The sequence below is a fragment of the Rhinatrema bivittatum genome, chromosome 11 (assembly GCF_901001135.1).
Source record: "Rhinatrema bivittatum chromosome 11, aRhiBiv1.1, whole genome shotgun sequence".
Classification (NCBI taxonomy): Eukaryota; Metazoa; Chordata; class Amphibia; order Gymnophiona; family Rhinatrematidae; genus Rhinatrema; species Rhinatrema bivittatum.
The window spans coordinates 35582868-35606693 of record NC_042625.1 but is presented as its reverse complement, the minus strand read 5'-3'; the positions used below and the strand labels follow the sequence as shown (position 1 = coordinate 35606693).

At 47.8% G+C, this 23826-nt stretch overlaps 1 protein-coding gene across 3 annotated transcripts in view; it reads right to left on the bottom strand.

The window, feature by feature from the left end:
• The window catches only part of ATP6V0A2 (ATPase H+ transporting V0 subunit a2), an 85731-nt gene that overhangs the window by 30817 nt on the left and 31088 nt on the right, over positions 1-23826 (bottom strand). For all 3 annotated transcript variants that reach the window (XM_029571285.1, XM_029571287.1, XM_029571286.1), the window contains exons 10-14: positions 11824-11974; positions 9385-9524; positions 5370-5527; positions 4405-4495; positions 2139-2257 (exon numbers count right to left, since the gene is read on the bottom strand). In XM_029571285.1, the coding sequence (XP_029427145.1) occupies positions 2139-2257; positions 4405-4495; positions 5370-5527; positions 9385-9524; positions 11824-11974 (659 nt within the window). The remainder of the gene's footprint in view (positions 1-2138; positions 2258-4404; positions 4496-5369; positions 5528-9384; positions 9525-11823; positions 11975-23826) is intronic.

Genomic DNA, 23826 nt, shown 5'->3' with positions numbered 1-23826 from the left:
CCTTAAAGGCAGCCACCCCAACTACCGGAATAGTTGTACACTTTGTGACTGCAGATACGGCCGCATCAACTTTAGGAACCTTAATGAGATCGAGAGAGTCGTCCGGCAGCAGGTACAATTTATCCATAGCTCAGCCTATGCAAAGGCTTGCTTCTGGCGTATCCTACTCCCGAAACATCAGCTTTAGCAACATAGGATGAAAAAGGAAAGTCCTAGCAGGGGGGGCGAAAACCAGAGAGCACCGGATCCACTGTGCCCTGATCCTGTGGCGCCTGATCGGCCGGTATGCCCAACTCCACAAGAACATGTGGAATCATCGGCTCTAATTCATTCCTACGAAAGAGACTAAGGACCCGAGGTTCATCCCCTTCCACCAGCGCCACATGCTTGGAATTGTCATCCACGTCCGCCTGAAGCGGATCCGCCAGCGTAATATTTCCCTGGTCCCCGGAACTGGACCCTTCCCGAACCACCTGAATATGGGATACCTCAGGAGGATCCGGCCTAGGAACCTGAACGGGAGGAGAGGACCCAGCCCCAGGACGCCCTGGATCCCCCGATGGCATAAGGCTAGCTAAATAAGCCTTATGCAGTAGCAAAACAAAATCGGCAGAAAAGGGTGGCTGGCCCTTTAAATTCTCCCGCCGGGGGGGGGGGGGGTCCCAAAGGAGCAGGGGTGGGTGGGAATAAAGTTGCAGGGAGACCAGAGGCATACCCTCCCCCCGCCGAGCTATCAGCATCCGCAGCCCCTAAAATGGCCACTGTTCCCGCGTTTCGTGGGAGCGGGGCAGGCCAAGCACCACGAGGCAGCATCAGGTTGCCCGCACCATGAGACCGAGCTGCCTGCCTCCCCCTTCCGCCGGCCACTGCCCCCAACGAGCCCTCGCCCCTGGGAAGACACTGGGAGCAGAGGTTGTTGCCGGAGAGCCGCGCTGCCAGCTCCCCGCAGGCACTGCACACTGAGGCGCTCAGCACCGCCGTGCTGTAAGGGGAGGGACCACTAAAACACCACCACGGAGCCCGGGAGGCCAAAGGAGAGCCATACTACCTCGAATCTGGTTTGTTTGTTTTTGGTTTTTTTTAAATCGGCAAAATCAACGAGCTGGCCTCACCAGAGCACAACCCGCAGTTGTCTCTGGGCCAGGTAGGGAGGGACCAGCCCACCAGTAAATCCCCCCCCCCCCCACCCAGTCACTCGCCAGTCAGCTGCTCCGGGACTGCAGGAGCGAAGAGGAGCCCCCAGCAGGCCTACCACCAAGGAGGAAGAAACGTCTCCTCGGGAGGCCCGTTTTTTGTTTTTTTTTCTTTCTTCAACAAGAATAGCTTTGCTTTAGCCAAATTCAAATTAAGGATTCTCTTCTTTTTTTTTTTTTGTAAGAATTAAGTAACCAGGACCGCAGGTTCTGCTACCTTCATCTGCTGGAGACAGAGAAATACTGAAGGGGGCTGCAGGTGGCGCACCATACTTACAGGGGTGCCCTTCAAGTTTTTCTCTGTCTCCATCTGCTGGAAGGGAGGCATAACCCAGCAGTCTGGGCTGATCCGGGTACGTACAGGGAATGTTGCTTCTTGTGCTTTGCTTATGGTCTTGGCCATAGAAGCAGTCCTGTGTTTTTTTTCCCCCTTATATCTGCGAATCAGTTCCCCAGGCCGTAAAATTTGGGGCCCTCATTGATTGCTATGTGAATCCAATTCCCTTTTCCCCCTGCCATTGAAGCAGAGAGAAATGATGGAGATGCATCAACAATATCAAGGCTTATTGGTTACGGGTAGTAACCACCACACCAGCAAGTTACACTCATGCACTGTTCTATCCTCTTATTGCTTAAATAAACCTATCAGAGAGACCTGGAACTGTGAGGTATTGAGTAAGAGTATGTGTGTGTGAATAGTTGTGTGGGGAATAAGCTTCCAGGTTCAAGTTCCCAGGTATAATCCAGGTAACTATACATGTGTGCACTTACGTGTGTGTGTGTGTGCACTTACGTGTCCATGTGCGTGTCCATCCCTCAGGTAACACCCAGTATAGACCCCAATGAGATTAGCCCCAGGTTTGAGCCCCAGGGCAGAATGCCAGAGTGCACAATCTGAACCCAGAACAGTGTCTCGTTCAGTTCTGGTATAATCTCCATACTTACAGGTGGTTGAAAAATCCCAGAATAACTCCAAAGGTCATGTGAGTGACTCCCAGGATGACTGACATTTTCATTTTGAAAGAGTTTAAAAAGCTGAGACGATTATTTGCCAAGTTCCAAATCTAGAAAACGAAAAAGAAACTATCAAAACATTTTAACCCAGTGCTTATTGAAACGTGCCACAGGAGGTTATAAAAATTGGAATAAATCCTTCTGCTTTTGGAAAATATTCCTTTTCCAAGTGGTTCAAATATTACATTCCATGTTTTGAGGGTGAAGGAAGGGAGCAGGCTTGCTTCCCTCTATATCTGAGCAACCAGTCCATTTGGAACCTGCCTCATCCTCACTCACAGGCCGATACAATACAGTGCGCTCCAGCGGATTAACAGTTTATTATTAACAGCTCCAGCGGAGCGCACTGTTAACCCGGGTTTGGTCGCGCGTTTTTGACACGCTAGCTTTACCCCTTATTCAGTAAGGGGTAATAGCGCATCGAAAACGCGCATCCAACCCCCCCCCCCGAACCTAATAGTGCCCGCAACATGCAAATGCATATTCATGGCCCTATTAGGTATTCCCGTGTGATTCAGAAAACAAAATGTGCAGCCAAGCCGCACATTTTGCTTTCAGAAATTAGCGCCTACCCAAAGGTAGGCATTAATTTCTGCCGGCACCGGGAAAGTGTACAGAAAAGCAGTAAAAACTGCTTTTCTGTACACCCTCTGACTTAATATCCTGGCGATATTAAGTCGGAGATCCTAAAGTAAAAAATAATTTAAAATTTTAAAAAAAATAAAAAAATTTTAAATTGGCTCGCGACTCGAAAACCGGACGCTCAATTTTGCCAGCGTCCGGTTTCCGAACCCGTGGCTATCAGCGGGTTTGAGAACAGACGCCGGCAAAATTGAGCGTCGGCTGTCAAACTCGCTGACAGTCGCCGCTCCTGTCAAAAAAGAGACACTAGTGTCCCTAGCGCCTCTTTTTACCGCGGGCCCTCATTTAAATACTGAATTGTGCGCACAAGAGAGTGGCCTGTGCACTGGCCCGCAACTTTTACTGAATTGGCCCATTAGTGCCATTTATTACCTGGAAGGGGCGGAGTGTGTGTACAGGGTGGGGTGGGGGGGGGGGGGAGGGAATCTGAAGCTGAGGTGTTAGGAGTCTTCACTCATTCATGTCTGTTGTCACCATTTCTACCAACACGCAATTTTTGCCAAAGAAGAGCTGGAAATGTTTTAGTGTCATCCTTTTACAATAGCAGGGCCACCAATCACACATTACAGAAGGTCACACCATTTAAAAACTGGAATTCTTGGGAAGAACAGCAGCACCCTGCTGCAGCAGACTTTGCGGCTGTCACAGTGCGTTGCCCAGCGCCAAGGTCATGCTTCTTGTCAATGGCGTCACTAAGCCATTCTTCCAGCATAAATGCTAAAAGAATGATCAACATAATGATTCACAATTGCAGCCCAAACCGAGGTTGAACAGAATTAATACGTGCCAAGTGACACAAAGGCAATCAAAACTACTCAACTGGTTGGCCTGCTCCTTCCCCCGGCCTTTCTCAGCCTATAATTCTGGTACTCCATCTGTAAGCATAGCCAGACTGTTCCACTGCAGGTTCCCCTCTCCCCGGTGGCACTTTTAAAAACATCTGATTTGTAAATGCTTTATAATGTAATAAAAGCTGCTGCTACTGTGTTTTATGGTTTTAATACACCAGCGCCTGGCTGCAATATCAATGCTTCAAGTAACACTGCTTCCAACCAAACTCTGAGGTTAGCAAAATATAACAGGAAAAAAAACAAAACAAAAAAAACACACAACTCTTCACATTTTAATTTACTTGTGTGTATAAGGAAAATCTCATAAAATCAGAAATTGAAATCGTAAATATGTTTCTTGTGTTATCATTATCTTGGGGAGGATGAACGGCAAGGACTTTAATGATCATTGTGATGTTGTTTTAACGTACAAACAGCATCAATATTTTGCACATAAGCATGGAAAAGTTAAGCAGAATCTAAACATGGGAAGTGAAAGTGATTACTGAAGGATAATCCAAGGAAAATATAGGTTTGTTTGTTTTTTTACATTACTTGATATACTTTTATACCATCTTACTTCACAAATATGAACCCAAAGATAACAATACAATAAACAATATATAACAGTCCCTAATGTACAGAACAGTCCCATTTCCCCACTCTCACTGAGGGACAGGGCAACCCTGAAACATGAAAATGTATATTTTAACATCAGCACTCACTGGATCTATGCCGAAAGGATAAACCCCATTCAGTACGCCTGTAACATTGGGATCCAAACTCAGGAACTGATTTGACTTTAAGTCATCCGAACTGAAATTGGATAAAGAGTCCAGATTAGTGACAGCTCTGGATGTTCAGAGAATGGCACCTATTATACATCCTTATTTTTTCTCTATTTTGTTTTAGTGCTTTAAAAAGTGAGAACACAACCAGACTGCCTTTACTCTACTTTTCCAATAGTAAATAATGAGTTTGGTTATTAAAATCTGACCAATTTGTAACTCTCCTAGGGCCTCATTTACTAAGCATTTTCCCCATAGACAGAATGGGAGAAAAGCCTTAGGAAATCAAGCCTCTATTTTTCGCCTTTGGCAATTATACACAAGGGAGTGTCTGGCATGGATTCCATGTTCATGTTCTTTCCAGCATGTTTCTGCCAGAAGGAGAGAAGTGGCCTAATAGCTAGAGCAATGGGTTGAGAGCCAAGGAAATCAGGGGTCAAATCCCACTTCCTCCACCAACACTCCTCATGACCTCAAGCAAGTCGCTATCTCCTATTGCTGTAGGAAGGGACTAATTATTGTACCTGAAAGCCATTCTGACTATCATTTGGAAAAGCATGTCAGAAATTCACAATTCTTATTACATTCAAGAGTCGGGTCTGAACAATGCACCACCAGGCTTCCAACTTTCAAATTCTTGCACAGTGCGCAAGTATGAATTATGGTAAGCAGTGTCCATTCCAGGCAAAGCTCTGGATCCCAAGCCACTAGCAATTATGATGACCCATGGTAATGCCTTATATAATCAACTGTTTCTGGTGTTGACCTAACATTCAGTCAGGTCTGTTTCTGCCTTCCCTTACTTGGGCATAAATGGATTTCATGTGTAATCTTTATTCAGGGATGCTGGTGAATTTAAAGAAGCACTTCAGCCTTCAACTAATATAAAATTAAACACTTACTTCCAAATGCTCTGATTAAACATTGCTGACACATTCCAGCGCGAGCCAAATATATTCAGGGACTTGGAAAAGCAGTCATTATAGATCAGGCCAGTGTAGACAGAGAACAATCCCATCAACAAAATAATGTACCGGCCATCGAAAAAGGTCTTCACAATCTGTGAAGATTGAAATAAAGAATCTAAAAAAAATGCCTTGAGGAGGAGAAATTTCAATACCAACTCAGCATCAAAAAGGGGTGAAATGGTGCCCCATGCATGCAACATGCTAAGCTGAGAAATTACTACTTACCTGATCATTTCCTTTTCTCTAGTGAAGACAGGTTAATCCATGACCAGTGGGTTACGCACCGCTATCAACAGATTGAGACAGAGCAAAGCTGATGTCACAGTGTATATAGCCCAGCACCGACATCAGCCTGTTAGTATTCTCTGCAAAAGCCAACTGTGGACAAACTAATAACACTTGATTATAACTTTTAACAGACAACTTCTCAAGTATTCAGTCAATGGGAAACACTAAGCTCAGACAAAGAGGGTAACATCATTAATCTAGGGACTAAAACTGACACTAGTTATACCCGGACATGCAGCCACTCGGGAGGACCAAACAACCACAAGCCAGCAGCTAAGGGCAGGAAGGTGAATTAACCTGTCTTCATTAGAGAAAAGGAAATTTTCAGTAAGTAGTCTTTCTCATTTCTCAGCATTCAGACAGGTTAATCCACGACCAGTGGGATGTACCAAATCTACTCCTGAACAGGCTCCATGAGGGCACCGAGGAGTGGGCCGGCCCCGCTTCATTGAGCGGACTTAGATCCTGGCGCCCCCCTGGCTGGAGCCATCTAGTCGGCTTTCGGCCTTGAAAGTACCGATTCTAGAACTGTTGCCTCCCAGAGCTTTGTCTCTGAGCGCCTCCCAAAGCTCTATTTTGCCGAAAATGCTGATTTGTCCGAAAGCAAGTCTGCAGGGAGGAGGAACTCTTGCCGATCCTCGGCTTATCCTCTGATAGCTTGTGACCTTTGTTCTTGCCCAAAAGCTTCACCAGCTCCTCTAAGTCTTCTCCAAAAAGGAGCTTCCCTTTAAGACGTAATGCCCATAATTGAGACTTCGATCATATGTCCGCTGACCAGTTCCTTATTCAAAGGAGTCACCTGGCAGAGACTGCAGACACCATAGTCCTGGAGAATGTCTGGATAAGATTGTATAAGGCATCCAGCTCCATGCTTGGCTCTGAAGTTGGGATCACCTTCACAGACTAACTGCTGCACCCAGCGCAAACCAGCCCGAAGCATAAAGCTGCTGCAAACCGCAGCATGAATGCCCAGAGACCTAAAAATTCTTCTTGAGGTAACTCTCCAGTTTTCTATCTTGCATATCCTTAAGCACAGCAGAAGCAGCCACAGGAATAGTCGTCTTTTTTGTAACCGCCAATACTGAGGCATCAACTTTCTGAAGCCACAACAAATCCAAAGTGTCCTCTGGTAACGGATGCAGCTCATCCATAGCCCTGTCAACTTTCAAACTGGTATTCAGAGTCTCCCGGAGCACAAGTTTCTTCACAGACTTATGAAATGGGAAGGCCTTCACCAGACCTCTTAAGCCCTCCATGACTGGGTCCACTTCTTGATCGGACTAGTCTCGCGGTTCATTGATTCCCAGCTCTTTAAGGACAAATGGAATCAAAGGCCATAATTCTTCCCTGTGGAAAAATGCGAACCACCTTGGGATCATCGCCTTCCACTGTTGGGGCTTGTCCCCTCTCCTCATCCAAATCCGAATGGTCCGGGGGAGAATGCACCTCACAGAAGGTCCTCTGCCAGAGGCTCTCCGTCATCCGAGCCTCCAGAGGTTTGAATCCACAAACTGGGAAGTCTGACCTAGGATTCTCCGAACCCTGGTAGACCCCCTCACATGTGTCCACTTGAGCTTAATAGGACACGGATCCAAGCCAGGAAAGGTGGTGTCCCGCGGCTTTCCTGGCGAGATACACCTAAGAAACATAAGAAAATGCCATACTGGGTCAGACCAAGGGTCCATCAAGCCCAGCATCCTGTTTCCAACAGTGGCCAATCCAGGCCATAAGAGCCTGGCAAGTACCCAAAAACTAAGTCTATTCCATGTAACCATTGCTAATGGCAGTGGCTATTCTCTAAGTGAACTTAATAGCAGGTAATGGACTTCTCCTCCAAGAACTTATCCAATCCTTTTTTAAACACAGCTTTACTAACTGCACTAACCACATCCTCTGGCAACAAATTCCAGAGTTTAATTGTGCGTTGAGTAAAAAAGAACTTTCTCCGATTAGTTTTAAATGTGCCCCATGCTAACTTCATGGAGTGCCCCCTGGTCTTTCTACTATCCGAAAGAGTAAATAACCGATTCACATCTACTCGTTCTAGACCTCTCATGATTTTAAACACCTCTATCCTATCCCCCCTCAGTCGTCTCTTCTCCAAGCTGAAAAGTCCTAACCTCTTTAGTCTTTCCTCATAGGGGAGAAGGAGCACAAATTCAGGGGAAATATCGTCTGCACCCTCAGGATCCCGACCCAGGAGGTCTTCCTCCTCCTCCTCCTCAGAGGCCCTCTGGGTCTCTGTGGGTCTCGTCTCCTGTCAGCTGGGGACAGCAGATGGGGAAGGGATCCCTCTTTCTCCCTGCTTTTCCCCTGATGCAGCAAAGGAGGCTAAAATGGCCGCCATTCCCACGGAAACCGGGAAGGATCCATCAACTGTGCTGGCAGCCTCCGTGATCTCAGAGGAGCTCCGATGCCTGCCAACATTCTGACAGACATTCCCAAACTCCTCTCCCCTTCGGAGAGGCATGGGAAACAAAGGCTGCTTTGTGAAAGGCATGCCCGTGCCTCTCTACATGCTGCACACGGTGCGCCGTGCGGCATGGCCCGAATCGGGCTGCATGCACAGGAACCAGCCGCTGCCGAAAATATGCTTGCAAAGCGAGCTGAACCCCATCTTAGCTGCCTGCCGACTGTCTCGCCGCCTGCACAAAGCGCCACGACACAAAGAAAGAAATGAAACACCTTACAATACTTTCTTTTTTTTAAACAAAAAACTTTAAAGGCAGCAACAGAGAAATCACTTCCCTGAATCTAGGCAGCAGGAATCCAAAGTGTCCTCCAGTCGTCCCTCTGGAGGGGGAGGGATCTGGCACCACCAGATATCCCCAGGAGTCTGGACTGATCTGAGAACATACAGGGAACATGAGATATCACCTCAGGAGAAGACAGTGAGGGACCACAAGGTATCACCTTAGGAGAAGTGGTGCATGATTAATCTCCTTCTTTTCTCCTTCTCTCTCTCTATTTTTTTTGAAAAAAAAAAAGAATCACCAGTAGAGAGATGTACGACTGCTGGAGACAGAGAATACTGGCGGGCTCTCAATGCTGGGATATATACACTGTGACGTCAGCTTTGCTCCACCTCCTTCTGCTGGTAGAGGTGCATAATCCACTGGTCGTGGATTAACCTGTCTAAATGCTGAGAAAGAGAGTTATTAGGGGTCAGTTGAGCTTGGGCACATCACAGAAATGGTATGCACAGGCCTAGAGAGGACTGGTACCCTGCCAGCCAGTGAGTGTCTCCCCCCCTAAGCTACCCCAGGCATGCCATCTGGGGGAGGAGGCGTGGCAGACACTGTTGGAAGTAGGCCAAAAAAAACCCCAAATCTACTAAACTGCAGACCCTCAAAAGGAGAAGAAAACCTTTAAAGGTCATTGTCACTCTTTGTGGATATATAATGTAAGCACTATGCACCCCTCACTTTTCAACCTTGTCAACTTTTAAGCGAATAAAATGCCTCTTAACCTAAACATATCTCGATTATCTCTAGAGGGCAAGAAGTACATGTCCACCAAACTCGGTGATCTGATAAGGAGGATATCTGATGTTTTAGATATGATGGGTTTGCTTGTACTTGGCTTCCCTCCTTGCTCATGAAGAAAGATTCCTCTCCGTCACATTAAAGTGCAAGAACTCTCCATCCCTGCTTTGCTTTACCTCGTCTCGTGTTCGCTGGAGCACGGGACTCTTTTCGTGCAGCACCATCCAGAGGGCAAACAAGAACATCAGAAGGCCATGCCCACAATCGCCGAACATAACAGCAAAGAGAAAGGGGAAGGTGATAATGGTGTATGGCGCTGTTAGAGACAAAATCACGATACACACCATCATCAATCCACTAAACTACTCATTACTTTGCTTAAGATATTTCTTTAAAAAAAAAAAAAAAAAGGTATTTCTTTGCAGTCTAAGCAGAAGCTTCCTTGTAGGACTTCACTGAGCACATTGGGTAAACAAAAGCAATGAGATTTCATTTTGTTATTCTCATTCATATTTCAATTCTGAGATAAAAATCAGTGATGTGTTTTGCTTAGCTCCAGCTTCTTACACACTATCATTCTTTGGGATCTAAGTAAATTAGGGTGCTGCTGTGCTGCTCTACATCATGTGCTGGTACCTTGGTAATAAAGAACAGCACAGCAGCACCCTAACAAACAAATATGAGTCCAGAAAAGACAATATCAAAACAGAGGGTCAGGCCAAGATTAATGGTTAGGGCAAACTAATGGAAAAATAAAAGCAAAGACTAATTTCCAAGCAAAAATAAAAAAAGGAGACATATAAATAAGATGAAAACAATGGTGAGTCATTCTGCGCAACCAGTACAATGCACAGGAAAATGATACTGTGTACAGGAATGAAATCAATAGAAGGAACACAGGCAAGAAAAAGTAGGTTGATTTTTTTTTAACTTCCAATGTGACCCTGCTGTGTCCATGATTAATTAGAGCATGCATAGAAATGTGAAATTGTACAATAGTCATATTATATAATTTAACCCAAGAGATGAGGAACAAGATAGTTATATCTTTAACACACTGTAAGTATCATATTCTGTGCTGAAAAAAGTTCAAAAACTTAGTTTATTCACTTGTAAAGCACCACCAGTATTATCACATACCACATATCATATTTCAAATTAATTTTTTATAAATTCCCATGCAACTAAAACTTGAAAACCTTATCTGAGTACTCACAGTTGTTTCAAAATCCCAATTATTTTTATAAGAGCCCACATAGATGTAATATGAAGGTTTGCAATCCCAAACTCTAAAATGTCAATGTTCCAAAGTTGCAAAAGAAGAGAACTTCAAAAGGCAGAGACAAACACCAAAACTGCCTGACACTCAAGAGTGTTTCGGCAGGATTGCTTGCCTCAGAGGCCAGCACAGTGATTGTTTTGCTTGCCACATGATCCGTAACTTCTTCCCTTTGCAACAGGGAATTTTGGCGTTTGGGATTACAAATCTTCACATTATATCTGTGGGGGTACTCGTTAAAATCTTTGGGACTTTGAAACAGAACTCAGAGTACTCAGATAAGGTTTTCAAGTTTTATTTGCATGGGAATATATAAAAGATTTATTTGAAATATGATACAGTGGGAAGTGATTATACTGGTGATGCTTTACAAGTGAATAAGCTAAGCTTGGTCCTTTTTCAGCACAGTGCATGCTACCACTTATTGTTACATCTTTACAACACTATGGGGCGGATTTTCAGAGCCCTGCTCGCGTAAATCCGCCCAAAACCGGGCAGATTTACGCGAGCAGGGCCCTGCGCGCCGGGAAGCCTATTTTACATAGGCCTCCCGGCGCGCGCAGAGCCCCGGGACTCGCGTAAGTCCCGGGGTTTTCGGAGGGGGCGTGTCGGGGGCGTGTCGGGGGCGGGCCCGAACCGCGCAGCGTTTTCGGGGCGTGTCGGGAGCGTTCCGGGGGCGTGGCTACGGCCCGGGGCGGCCCAGGGGCGTGACCGCGCCCTCCGGACCCGCCCCCAGGTCGCGTCCCGGCGCGCAGGAGGCCCGCTGACGCGCGGGGATTTACGCCTCCCTCCGGGAGGCGTAATCCCCCGACAAAGGTAAGGGGGGGTTTAGACAGGGCCGGGCGGGTGGGTTAGGTAGGGGAAGGGAGGGGAAGGTGAGGGGAGGGCAAAGGAAAGTTCCCTCCGAGGCCGCTCCGATTTCGGAGCGGCCTTGGAGGGAACGGGGGTAGGCTGCGCGGCTCGGCGCGCGCCGGCTATACGATATAGATAGCCTTGCGCGCGCCGATCCAGGATTTTAGCGGATACGCGCGGCTCCGCGCGTATCTACTAAAATCCAGCGTACTTTTGTTTGCGCCTGGAGCGCAAACAAAAGTAGGCTATTCGCGCTCGTTTTAAAATCCGCCCCTATATGTTCCTCATCTTTTGGGATTAACATATTCTTAGATGAAAATAGTTGTGCTCCTGTTTTGTTTTTAGCTTAGTATACCATCTGCCTTTCAGAAAATGAATGGACTAAAACACAGATATCTTCTTTGTGTCCGCGTGATGAAGCCCTTTCCTTCTGCCACCTCTTATGATCTTCAATGTGGAACATAAAAAAAACAAACAAACCAACCTGGATTGACTTCCCCATAGCTCCCGACTCCGTAGGCATCGACGATGTTCTGGAACCCAGAGGTGAATTTGTTGGTGCGGATTAACGTCGGAGGTGTCTCATTGGTAGGTATTCGATTTATAAATGATGGAATCGAGGCACCACTCTTCCTCTGGGAATTTGAAAACAAAATAGAATGGCAGATTAAAAAACATTAATATAAATCAACCTATTTTCTAAGAAAAGCAATTGGAGACTACTTGATATCAGACCGCAAAAAGAAAACTTAAAATGTGGAGGATTTTGGGTTTCCATCACCATAAATATTTATTTATTTTACTAGAACTTGTAGGGTATTTTATTTTCAGAAAGACAATGTTTCCTTCTGACTACAGTACAGTAGTAGTGAAAAGGACAAGCAGCTCTCCCGTTCAACACATGAAGTCGGGAGGTGTGTGTAGTTAGGAAAATTAGTTCTTACCTGCTAATTTTCATTGCTGAAGTACCACAGATCAGTCCAGACAAGTGGGTTTTGATTCCCTACCAGCAGATGGAGACAGAGAACCAATGACTTTGAGGCACTTCTACATAATCGAGAGTGCCACCTGCAGCCCCTCAGTATTGATCTGTAACCAAGCCAAACTAAACTGAAACTCAACTCAAACTTTTCCCCCCTCTTTATCAGGGTGATCTCAAAACCAGGGTTGGAGTCCCCCAAACTGGAGCCCCACATCAACACCAAAGAAACCAATAAAACCTGGTCATCCTATAGGCTCTGAATATATACATTCTGAAATCTGATCCCATTTTGCCAATGTAACCAGTTCGGTCTTTTGCAGATAATGGGCTGGGTCTCTGGACTGATCTGTGGTACTTCAGGAATGAAAGTTAGCAGGTAAGAACCAATTTTCCCTTCCTGTTCATACCCCAGATCAGTCCAGACATGTAGGATGTACCAAAGCACCCCTACACTGGGCGGACATCCGAAAGACCCACTCGCAACATACCCTCACCAAACATTTGCTCTCCCGGCGCACGAACATCTAACCGATAATGTCAGGAAAAAGTGTGCAGTGAAGACCATGTTGCCACCCTACAGATCTCCTATGGCGACACCAACTGATACTCAGCCCAGGAGGCTGCCTGCGCTCTAGTAGAATGTACTCACAACCCTCTGGAACTTGCCAACCCTTGCAAAAATAGGCGGAAAAGATAGCTTCCTTCAACCAATGAGCAAGCGTGCCCTTAGAAACTTTACTTCTCTTCTTAGCTCCACCAAATACCACAAACAGATAATCCGACCGTTGAAAACCATTTGTGACCTTCAGATACTGCAACAGTACCCGGACATCTAACAAATGAAGCTCCCTTGTATCTGGAGATCCGGACAAGCAATTTGAAAACCCAGGAAGCTCCACAGTCTGATTAAGTTGAAACAATGACCTTGGGTAAAATGAAGGCATCATACGCAAGGACACCCCATCATCCATATTCTCAGAAATGGCTCTCTGCAAAACAAAGTGTGCAGTTCTGAAAATCGCCTGGCCAAACAAATCGCCACCAGAAAAACCACCTTCAAGGTGAGGTCTTTTAATGATGTGAGCCATAGCGGTTCAAATGGAAGCCCACATAGCGCTTGAAGAACCAAATTCAAACTCCATGCCGGGCTCGTCCTTCGAACCAGCAGATGCAAATGCTTGGCTCCCTTCAAAAACCAGACTACATCCGGATGTGACACTAAGGATCTCCCTTGTTACTTACCTGAGACACCCCAGAGCCAAGCAAGGAATTGAATGCCAGACCCTTGGACAAGCCCTTTTGCAAAAAAGCTAACACCTGAGGGGTATCCACTCTCAATAGGTCTAGGCCTTCAAGAATAAACCAGACTTCAAAAACCCTCCACATACTGACATATGCCATAGACATGGACGGTCTCCTGGCTTGAAGCAAAAGTAGCAATCACCTGCTCCAAATGCCCTTTAGCTCTTGAAATCCTCCTCTCAAAAGCCAAGCCACAAGACAAAAGCGATCCACCCAATCCAAGAAGATAGGTCCTTGTTTCAACAGGCCTGCTAGATGACCTAATCTCAGTGGGTTGTCCACCGCGAGATGAACCAGATTCACGAACCACGGACGATGCGACCACTCTGACACAACTAGTATGACCATTCCTGGATGTCTCTCCACGGACCGTAACATGCGACCTACTAGAGGCCACGGAGGAAATGTACAACAGAAACCCTGCTGGCCATAGCAGAATCAGAGTCTATTCCCTTGGCGTCAACTAAAGAATTGAGCCATCTTGGCATTGCTTCATGAAGCCATCATATCCAGCTGGGAGTTATCCCAACGGGCTTGAATCTGAATGAAAGCTTTGACAACTCCCATTCTTCTGGATCCAACTGTTGCCTGCTGAGATAGTCTGCTTGCACACTGTCCACTCCTGCCACATGCAAAGCCGCTATCCCCTGTAGATGCCATTCCGCCCAAAGAAAAAGCTCCTGGGCCTCCCGAACCACAGAATGACTCTTTGTCCCACCCTGATTGATATATGCGACAGTCATCACATTGTCCGAGAATACTTTCACCACTTGACCATAGATTGGAGGGAGGAACTCCCTCTGCGCCCTGCAAATTGCCCTCGTTTCCATACAATTGATCAACCAGGATGCTTCTGCGGGCGACCACCAACCTTGGGCCATCCACCCTCGACAGACCACCCCCCAACCTCTGAAGCTGGTGTCCATGGTCATCACCACCCAGTCTGGAATCTCCAGATCCACACCTCTCTCTAAATTGTGACGAGAAAGCCACCACGAGAAACTGGACTTGCGCTTCCCTGTAGCAGTAAAGGCTACTGATATTCCTCCAACAACAGAGTAACGCCCTCTGGAGAGGCTTCAGGTGGGTAAACACCCATGGCACCAAATCTAGAGTACACGCCATAGAATCTGGCATCTGTAAATAATCCCAGGTCATGGGAACTGGCAGGCATAAGAAATGCTCTATCTGCAACTGAATCTTTACCACCCCCTCTGGGAGTGAGAAAGACCCTGCCAGCCCAGGTGTCAAACCACGCTCCCAGGTAATCCAACAATTGTGTCAGCACTAGACGACTCTTGGCTAAATTTATTACCCATCCAAGCGACTGTAACATGTCCATCATCCAACGCACCGCCTGGCAACATTCCCCCTTCGACTTTGCCCAAATGAGCCAATTTTCCAGATAAGAATGGACAAGAATCCCCTCCCTTCGCAGCGTCGCTGCCACCACCACCACCTTCGTGAATGTTTTTGGCGCCGTCGTTAACTCAAAAGGAAGGGCCACAAATTGGAAATGTTGTCCCATCACCATAAAGTATAAAAACTTCTGGTGCTCCTGCCGAATGCCTATATGCAGATAAGCCTCCGTCAAATCCAGGGATGCTAGAAACTCTCTTTGGACCGCTGCGATTACAGACTGCAACATTTCCATCCTGAAACGTAGCACCTGCAGAGCCATATTGACCTTCTGAAGATCCAGAATGGGCCGAAGAGTGCCCTGGTTTTGGGAACCATTAAATAAATCAAGTATCTTCCTTGCCCCCTTTCCAGCAGAGGAACAGGCACAATTGCATCCAGCCTTTGCAAGCAGTGCAGTGTATCTCTCGTATGGCCTCTCGTTTGCTTCGGGATATGCAATGGGACACCATGAATGCTTCCCTCATTGGACGAGAAAATTCTAACGCGTAACCATCTCCTATCACCTCTCAAACCCACTGGTCAGATGAGATCTTGGTCCACTCTTCGTAGAACAGGGACAATCTCCCTACCGCTTCTTCCGAAGAGTGGACATGCACAACTTCATTGCGAACCCCTTCCTCTTCCAGCCACCTGACCGGAGTCTTCTCTGGAGATTCTGTGGCTGCCCTGAAAGGACTGTTGCCTTCCCGAGGACTGCTTCTGCCCCGAACTTGAGACACTCTTGACCAAATGAAAACGCCTGACATCCTGAAAACGGGATCGTAGCGGAAAAGTTTTCCTACCCTCCTTCTTGTCTTCCTGCAACTTGTTGCCCTTGGACTCCTCCAGAAGATTCACCAACTGTTCCAAATCTTCCTGAACAGGAGCTTGCCCTTGAAGGGAAAACTGAAAAGCAATAATTTAGATCACACATCCGCTGACCAATTCCGTAATCACAAATGTCTCCTTGCTGCTACCGCGGAGACCATATTCCTGGGCCAAGTCATAATGTGTATCCATCACATAGGCCACTCTGGCCTCCAGCTGGGCCACCTTACTAGAGCTCGCAGAACTAGGCTCCTTCTCTTGCGCCTTCTGCACTCAGTACAAATAGGCCCTTTGCATCAGGCTACCACAAATCGCCGCCTGTAGACTGAAAGCTGAGACTTCAAACATTCTCTTCAACTGAATTTCCAGCTTGCAGTCCTGCACATCTTTCATTGCAGCTGAACTGCCACTGGGATCATGGTCTTTTTCATGACCGCCAAGGCAGCCGCATCCACCTTAGGTAGCCTCAGCAACTCCAGGGTCTCCTCAGTTAATGGTAACAATGTCGCCATCGCCCTACTGACTTTCAAGCCAGCTTCCAGAGTATCCCACTCCCGGTTGACCAGCTTCTTCACCTTCTTGGGCAACGAAAATACCTTTGGCAGTCCCTGTAGGCCATCCAGTACCAGAGTCACTCCTTCATTATCTGACTCTTCCTGGGTGACCTTAATTCCCAGTTCCTCCAAGACTTGGGGAATGAAGGACTTAACTCCTTTTATGTTTCTATTTTTCGATTTCCTGAAACTATAACTGAAAGTCCTCTTTGGTAGGTTCCCCAATTTTCCCCGGCACACCAGCCTCCATCAAATTACCATCCTCTTTAGATTTCTGCACGCCTGCATTCTCCATCTTATCTTCACCCGATTCTGGATATTCTCGCAAGGCCGCAAATCGGGAGCCTCCGGCTTCGTAAGAGAAGGACTTCAAATCAATTGCTTTCTTCCTGGAAGTCATCATATACCCTATAGCATATCCCAGTTACATTTCATGACTCTCAATTTCCATCGATGTCACCGATTCTTTAAGGATTATAAAAAGTGTGAGGGAGAGGCTGTCTGTGAGAGCAATTTCAGCGTTTTTCTGGTCACAGAAAAATTGGATTTACCTGATATTTCCAGCCCCGGGTGTGCCAGCCCTGACGTCAGTGGGAGCACCGGAAGACTCTACAAAAGGGGAGTTCCTGCGGCGCTTGAACAGAGGCTGTCTGTGAGAGCAATTTCAGCATTTTCTGGTCACAGAAAAATTGGATTTACCTGATATTTCCAGCCCCGGGTGTGCCAGCCCTGACGTCAGTGGGAGCACCGGAAGACTCTACAAAAGGGGAGTTCCTGCGGCGCGTCGTTGCCGCCGGCGCGTCGCCAAGCCGCGCGCGTTTGTCCAACTTAGTCCGAATTATCCAATATATCCAGGTTATTATTAACTTTTGGACTTTTTTTATTTTTTTTTTTTCCTCTCACTGTCTATGAATCGGCGTCATATTGGTCAAAGATTGAATCACTTTTGAAATGCCTGCGAAAAGGAAGGGAAAGATTAGGGTGTTTCCCTCAACACCAGTATCTTCCACCCTGACTCAATCCGAGATTAGTAAATTTTTGACCCAGCTGGAACATAGAGGAGCTGAGGACTCCGTTGGAGCTGCACATAATGGAGATATGGGCGGTTCCCGTGAAGAAGCGTCTCTTAGTCCGGACAGCAGTCTACCCCCAGTGCAAAGAAGTTTGGATGGTGGAGTGATACCGTTGTCTCCCAGTGAAGGGATTGTTACAACGGAACTAGAGGGCCCACCTATCCATAAAGCTGATGAATCATCTTTACAGCAACCCCCCTTGGTGGGGCAGGTAACACTGGATAAGATACTGGAGGCGGTAAATAGTTTAAGTCAGGTTGTATCTAGGCTAGAAAGGAAAATTGACAATGTTACAACTGATTTTCAAGGACAATTGTCCAATGTACAAGTTCAGAGTACCCAAATTGTTCAAAAAGTGAATGAAAATGAAAGGAATTTATTGTCATTACAGAAAGTCAATGTCTCTTTAATTAAAGATCAAATTGCCTCTTACTTTCAATTGTATCGCCTAACGGCGTTGCATCAAGATCGTGTACCTCTATTCCAGAAAATCTGGGACCCCTACACACGATGGCTAGCGACTCAAGACGCCTCGGTGTCCTAACCTGGGAGTGCTGACCTCCGCAGGGGTCCTCTAATCTACCATGTTCCTCATGCTGCTTTTCCTTTTTCATCGGGCACAGTGACTCTTATGCACCTTGTACTGTTTGTTTTACCTATTGATCGGTCGGGGGGCGGGTTATGGGAGGGGGGGGGTTAAGTGTTGATGATGGAAAATATGGAGCCAGTTGTTGTTCTTTTTGACTTGTTGTTCGTTGGGGACTGTACCTCGCTTTCTTGTTATACACATGTCACACATGTTTTATTCTATACTGCCCTTACTTTTTTGCATGCTGGTTCCTAATAAAAACCGTTTAAATACAAAAAAAAAAAAGATCAAATTGCTAGTTCCAGACGTCTTGAGATATTGGAAAACCGGGTACGTCATCTAAACATTAGGATTGTCAATTTTCCTCAGGTACTAGGTGAGATCCCTTATATCTCCCTAAAGAGATACTTTAGAGAGGTATTATTATACAAGGAAGAGGATATCCCTTCCATTAATTCCTGTTATTTCCTTACTCAAAAATCCCAAGTACCAGCTAATTTGACAAACTTCCTAGAGGAATCAAGTTTAGATGTTGTCCATCGGAATACTTTAGTTGTATCTTTTATTACATCCCAAGATATAAATGGAGTAATGAGGAAATATTTTAAAAAGTTTCCTACAATGTTTCACGGGCAGGCAGTTAAATTATATCCGGATTTAGCTCCGGTGACAAGAACAAGGAGAAGGGAATTTTTGGCTATGTGACAACAAATTGTATCCTTGGGTTTTTCTTTCTTTTTAAGATATCCTTGTAGGTGCGAAATTAAGAAAGGGGTAAACTCTTATGTTTTTTATCAAAGTGAACAGTTGAAGCAATTTGTCGAGGCCCAACTACCTAGTATGGCATCAGATTTACCTATAGCTGAGTCTTCTCCCGTTAATATAACACCTAATGGGGCTCAGCAGTAGACGGACATTTATAAAGTTTATCCAGCTGTTATGAATATGCCTATGGTGTTTGATAATATCTTAATTATTCTCCATTGGGTTCTTTAAAAGATTCTAATATCAGCCTCTAATTTTATTTATTTATTTATTTATTTATTATTTTTATATACCGATCTTCTTGCATGGGATACAAATCAAACCGGTTTACAGTGAAACAATAACCTCGCATGAAAGCGTTACATAGAACATGAAACATTGAGTAAACTTTGAATAAAACATTAGGAATATAGAACATTAGGTAAACGTTACAATAAATTAGAATTATATTAAATATAATATAGTGTTAGACAGTGGATAGCATTGAGCAGTTAGGGCTAGAACGGGCCAAAATATAAGCAGAGAGCGAAATACATGGAACTTGCTAATTTCCTTTTATAGGGTAGGTTTATCTATACCTTTTCATGTTAAGACAAGTAATGAGTAATTACTTTTGCAATTACTTTGAGATTAATAATTTTTCTTAACAATATTTCATATGCAATATTGACTATGTTAAATATTGTATGTAAAGTGCTGTATTTCAAGTGCAGTGTTGAAAGTGTATATTAATTTTCTTTATATGTTAAATGAAAATATCAATAAATAAAGAATTAAAAAAAAAAAAGTGTGAGGGGAGCTAAAAGAAAATTATTCCTTACCTGCTAATTTTCGTTCCTGTAGTACCAAGGATCAGTCCAGACGGTGGGTTATGTCCCCCGTCCAGCAGATGGAGTCAGAACAGACTTCGAGGGACGTCACCAGTATAAGCCAGTGCTCCCTCTGCTGGAGCTCAGTATCCCGTATAGCAAAGCCCAAAGGACCCGAAAGGGATTGAATCAAGTTACTCAACATACCTGAAAAGACAGGCACTAAACTGCAATAACAATGAACCGCCAACGAGCGGTAAGAACCCAACTTGTAGAGAGCTGTGCAAAACAGAAACAAGGCACAAACAGCAGGTAATAGAAGATATCGACAGGCATCAGAACCGAGCAGAAGCAGAAAGATCCCAGAGTGGTGGGCGTCTGGACTGATCCTTGGTACTACAGGAACGAAAATTAGCAGGTAAGGAATAATTTTCTTTTCCCTGTACGTACCAGGATCAGTCCAGACGGTGGGATGTACCAAAGCTTCCCTAAACCGGGTGGGCCCCTGAAAGCCCTGCTCGGAGAACCTGGGCACCAAAGTGTCCCATGGAGGACGACGCCAGGTGCAGTCGATAATGTCGTGAAAAGGTATGCAGCGACTTCCACGTCGCTGCTCGGCAGATCTCCTGGGAGGAGACGGAGCGAGATTTCGCCCAGGACGCCGCCTGTGAGCGGGTGGGAATGAGCGATAACCCCCGCTAGGCGGAATACGGCCAGCTCCAATGTAGGAGACCGAGATAGCTTCTTTAAGCCATCGCGCAATCGTTGTCTTCGAGGCCCGACACCCCTTCTTCGGACCGGACCAGAGAACGAAGAGATGATCTGAGAGCCGGAAATCATTGGTCACCTCCAGATAGTGACGCAAGGTGCGCTTGACATCCAAGAGACGAAGAGACCTAGGCTCGCTGGGTCCAAAGGACGGAAGTTCCACCGTCTGATTCAAGTGAAAAGACGAGACAACCTTCGGAAGGAAGGAAGGTACGGTGCGCAGGGAGACACCGGAATCCGTGAACCTGAGATAAGGCTCCCTGCAGGACAACGCTTGTAGCTCCGAGACACGACGCGCGGAGCAGATGGCCACAAGGAAGACCGCCTTTAGAGTCAGATCCTTGAGGGTCGCTCCACGTATCGGCTCAAAAGGTGCCCCTGACAAGGCTCGAAGCACCAGGTTGAGACTCCAGGAGGGACAAGGATCCCGGACAGGAGGGCGCACATGTTTGACCCCCTTGAGGAAACGGGCAACGTCCAGTTGCAGGAGAAGAGAGCCATCCGCGCGCACGAAGGAACTCAGGGCCGACACCTGGACTCGTAGGGAATTATAGGCGAGTCCCTTATCCAGACCATCTTGAAGGAACTGCAGAATCGACGGGACAGACGCCTCCGTGGGTCGGATCCCCCTGGAAGAACACCAGACGTCGAACGTTCTCCAAACTCGCACATAAGCAACAGAAGTAGAAGACTTCCGGGCCCGCAGCATTGTAGAAACTACCGCCTCAGGGTAGCCCCTGCGTCGAAGGCGGCGCCGTTCAAAAGCCATGCCGCAAGACAGAAGAGTTCGGCCTGGTCGAAATATACTGGACCCTGGCGCAGGAGCCGAGGAAGATGACCGAGCCGAAGCGGGCCGTCCACCGCCAGCTGGAGAAGGTCCGCAAACCAGGGCCTGCGCGGCCACTCCGGAGCGACGAGTACCACAGGACCTTGATGATTTTCTATCCTGCGGAGCGTTTTGCCCACCAGGGGCCACGGAGGAAAGACGTAGAGCAGCCGACGAGTCGGCCACGGAAGGGCTAGGGCATCCACCCCCTCCGCGCCTCGTTCCCTCCGGCGACTGAAAAACCGAGGTGCCTTGGCGTTGGCGGCCGTGGCCATCAGATCGAAATGCGGTGCGCCCCACCGCTGAATCACCAGCCGCATCGCCTTGGCGGAGAGCTCCCATTCGCCGGGATCCAGTTGTTGACGACTGAGAAAGTCCGCCTGGATATTGTCCACTCCGGCGATGTGAGAAGCTGCGATCCTGACCAGATGCCTTTCCGCCCACTCCATTAGGGGGGTCGACTCTAGGGAGACATGCTTGCTTTTCGTGCCTCCCTGTCGATTGATATAGGCCACCGTGGTGGCGTTGTCGGAGAGGATTCGTACTTCCCTGTTCCGCACCAGGGGAAGGAACCGCTGTAGTGCCAGCCGCACCGCCCTGGTCTCCAGACGGTTGATCGGCCAGGTCGCCTCTGTCGGGGACCACGTTCCCTGTGTTGCGCTGCGGTCGCAGACGGCGCCCCAGCCCACGAGGCTGGGCATCGGTGGTGACCACCACCCAATTGGGAACATCGAGAGAGACACCCTGAGCCAGATTCGTCGGCACCAGCCACCAGTCCAGACTGTCCCTGGCGACAGAGGGGAGAGGAAGGATCAGCTGATAATCCTGGGACACCGGTTTCCACCTGGAGAGGAGGGACGCCTGCAGAGGGCGCAGGTGCGCAAAAGCCCAGGCACCATATCGATGGTGGACGCCATCACTCCCAGCAACTGAAGATAATTCCAGGAAGTGGGCTCCTGCAAAGCTGAAAAATGACAGACATGCTCCCGCAACGACTGAGCCTTGTCCGGACGCAAAAACACCTTGCCCTGCAGCGTGTCGAAGCTGGCACCCAGGAAGTCCAGGCGCTGAGAAGGAACCAAAGAACTCTTGGCGAAGTTCACGACCCATCCCAGGGATTGTAGGACCTGGACCACCCTGGCCACAGACTCCTGTCCGTGGGCAAAGGACTTCGATCGAATCAGCCAATCGTCCAGATAGGGATGGACAAGTATCCCGTCCCTGCGGAGAGCCGCGGCGACGACAACCATGATCTTGGTGAAGGTGCGAGGCGCTGTCGCTAGACCGAACGGGAGAGCTGTGAACTGGAAGTGCTGGCCCAGAACCTTGTAGCGGAGAAAACGACGATGCGCCGGCAGGATGGGAATGTGCAAATAGGCCTCCGTCAGATCCAAGGAGGCCAGAAATTCCCCTCGATGAACTGCTGCAATCACCGAGCGCAGCGTCTCCATGCGGAACCTGCTGACTCGCAGAGACTTGTTGACTTCCTTGAGATCGAGAATGGGCCGGAAGGAACCGTCCTTCTTTGGCACGACGAAGTAGATAGAATAGTGACCCGAGCCCACCTCGCCGAAGGGGACGGGGGCAATGGCTCCTATGCCCTGTAGTCGATCCAGAGTCTGCTGTATCGCCGCCCTCTTGAGGTCCGAGCCACAGGGGGAGAAGAGGAACCGGTCTCTGGGAGGACGGGCAAACTCCAAAGCGTAGCCGTCCCTTATAGTGTCCAGAACCCACTGGTCCGCCGATATCCTTACCCACTCCCCGTAGAAATCTGCCAGGCGACCCCCTATCCTGGGCGTGGGGGAGTGGGGGCATCTGGCATCATTGGGACGACTTTGGTGGAGGAGGACCCTGTCCGGAGCCGTCATGGGCGGAGCGGCGCCCCCGAAAGGACCGAGACCAGGTCTGGGGTCTAGAGGAGGAGGAGGCAGCACGGGTCCCCGGCTGCCTGTATGACCTATAGCGCCTCTGCGCTCTGGTTCTAGTCCGGGTAGACGCAAAAGCCCTGGAGGGTCGATGTCTGTCTTCAGGGAGTCGGTGAACAGCATTCTCCCCGAGCGATTTGATGATCTGATCCAAGTCATCTCCAAACAAGAATTTTCCGCGGAAAGGCAAGGACCCCAAGCTCGACTTAGAGGAGGCATCCGCCGCCCAGTTGCGGAGCCAAGGAGCCTCCTAGCCGCCACCACCGATACCATGGAACGCGCCTGTACTCGGAAGAGATCATACAGGGCATCGGCCCCATAGGCTATCGCGGACTCCAGGCGGTCAGCCTGCGCGGCTTCGTCCGCTGGTAACGCTTGAGAAGTCAGCAACTGTTGCACCCACCGGAGACTGGCCCGCTGAGCCAGTGAGGTACACATGACAGCCCGCATGCCCAAGGCGGATACTTCGAAAACCTTCTTCAAGAATACCTCCAACTTGCGGTCCTGAGTATCCCGGAGCGCCGTGCCGCCCGTGACCGGGATCGTCGTCCTCTTGGTGACCGCCGAGACGGCCGAATCCACCTTGGGAACCTTGATAAGATCCAAGAAGTCTTCTGGCAGCGGGTACAACTTCTCCATGGCACGAGTGACCTTAAATGAGGCTT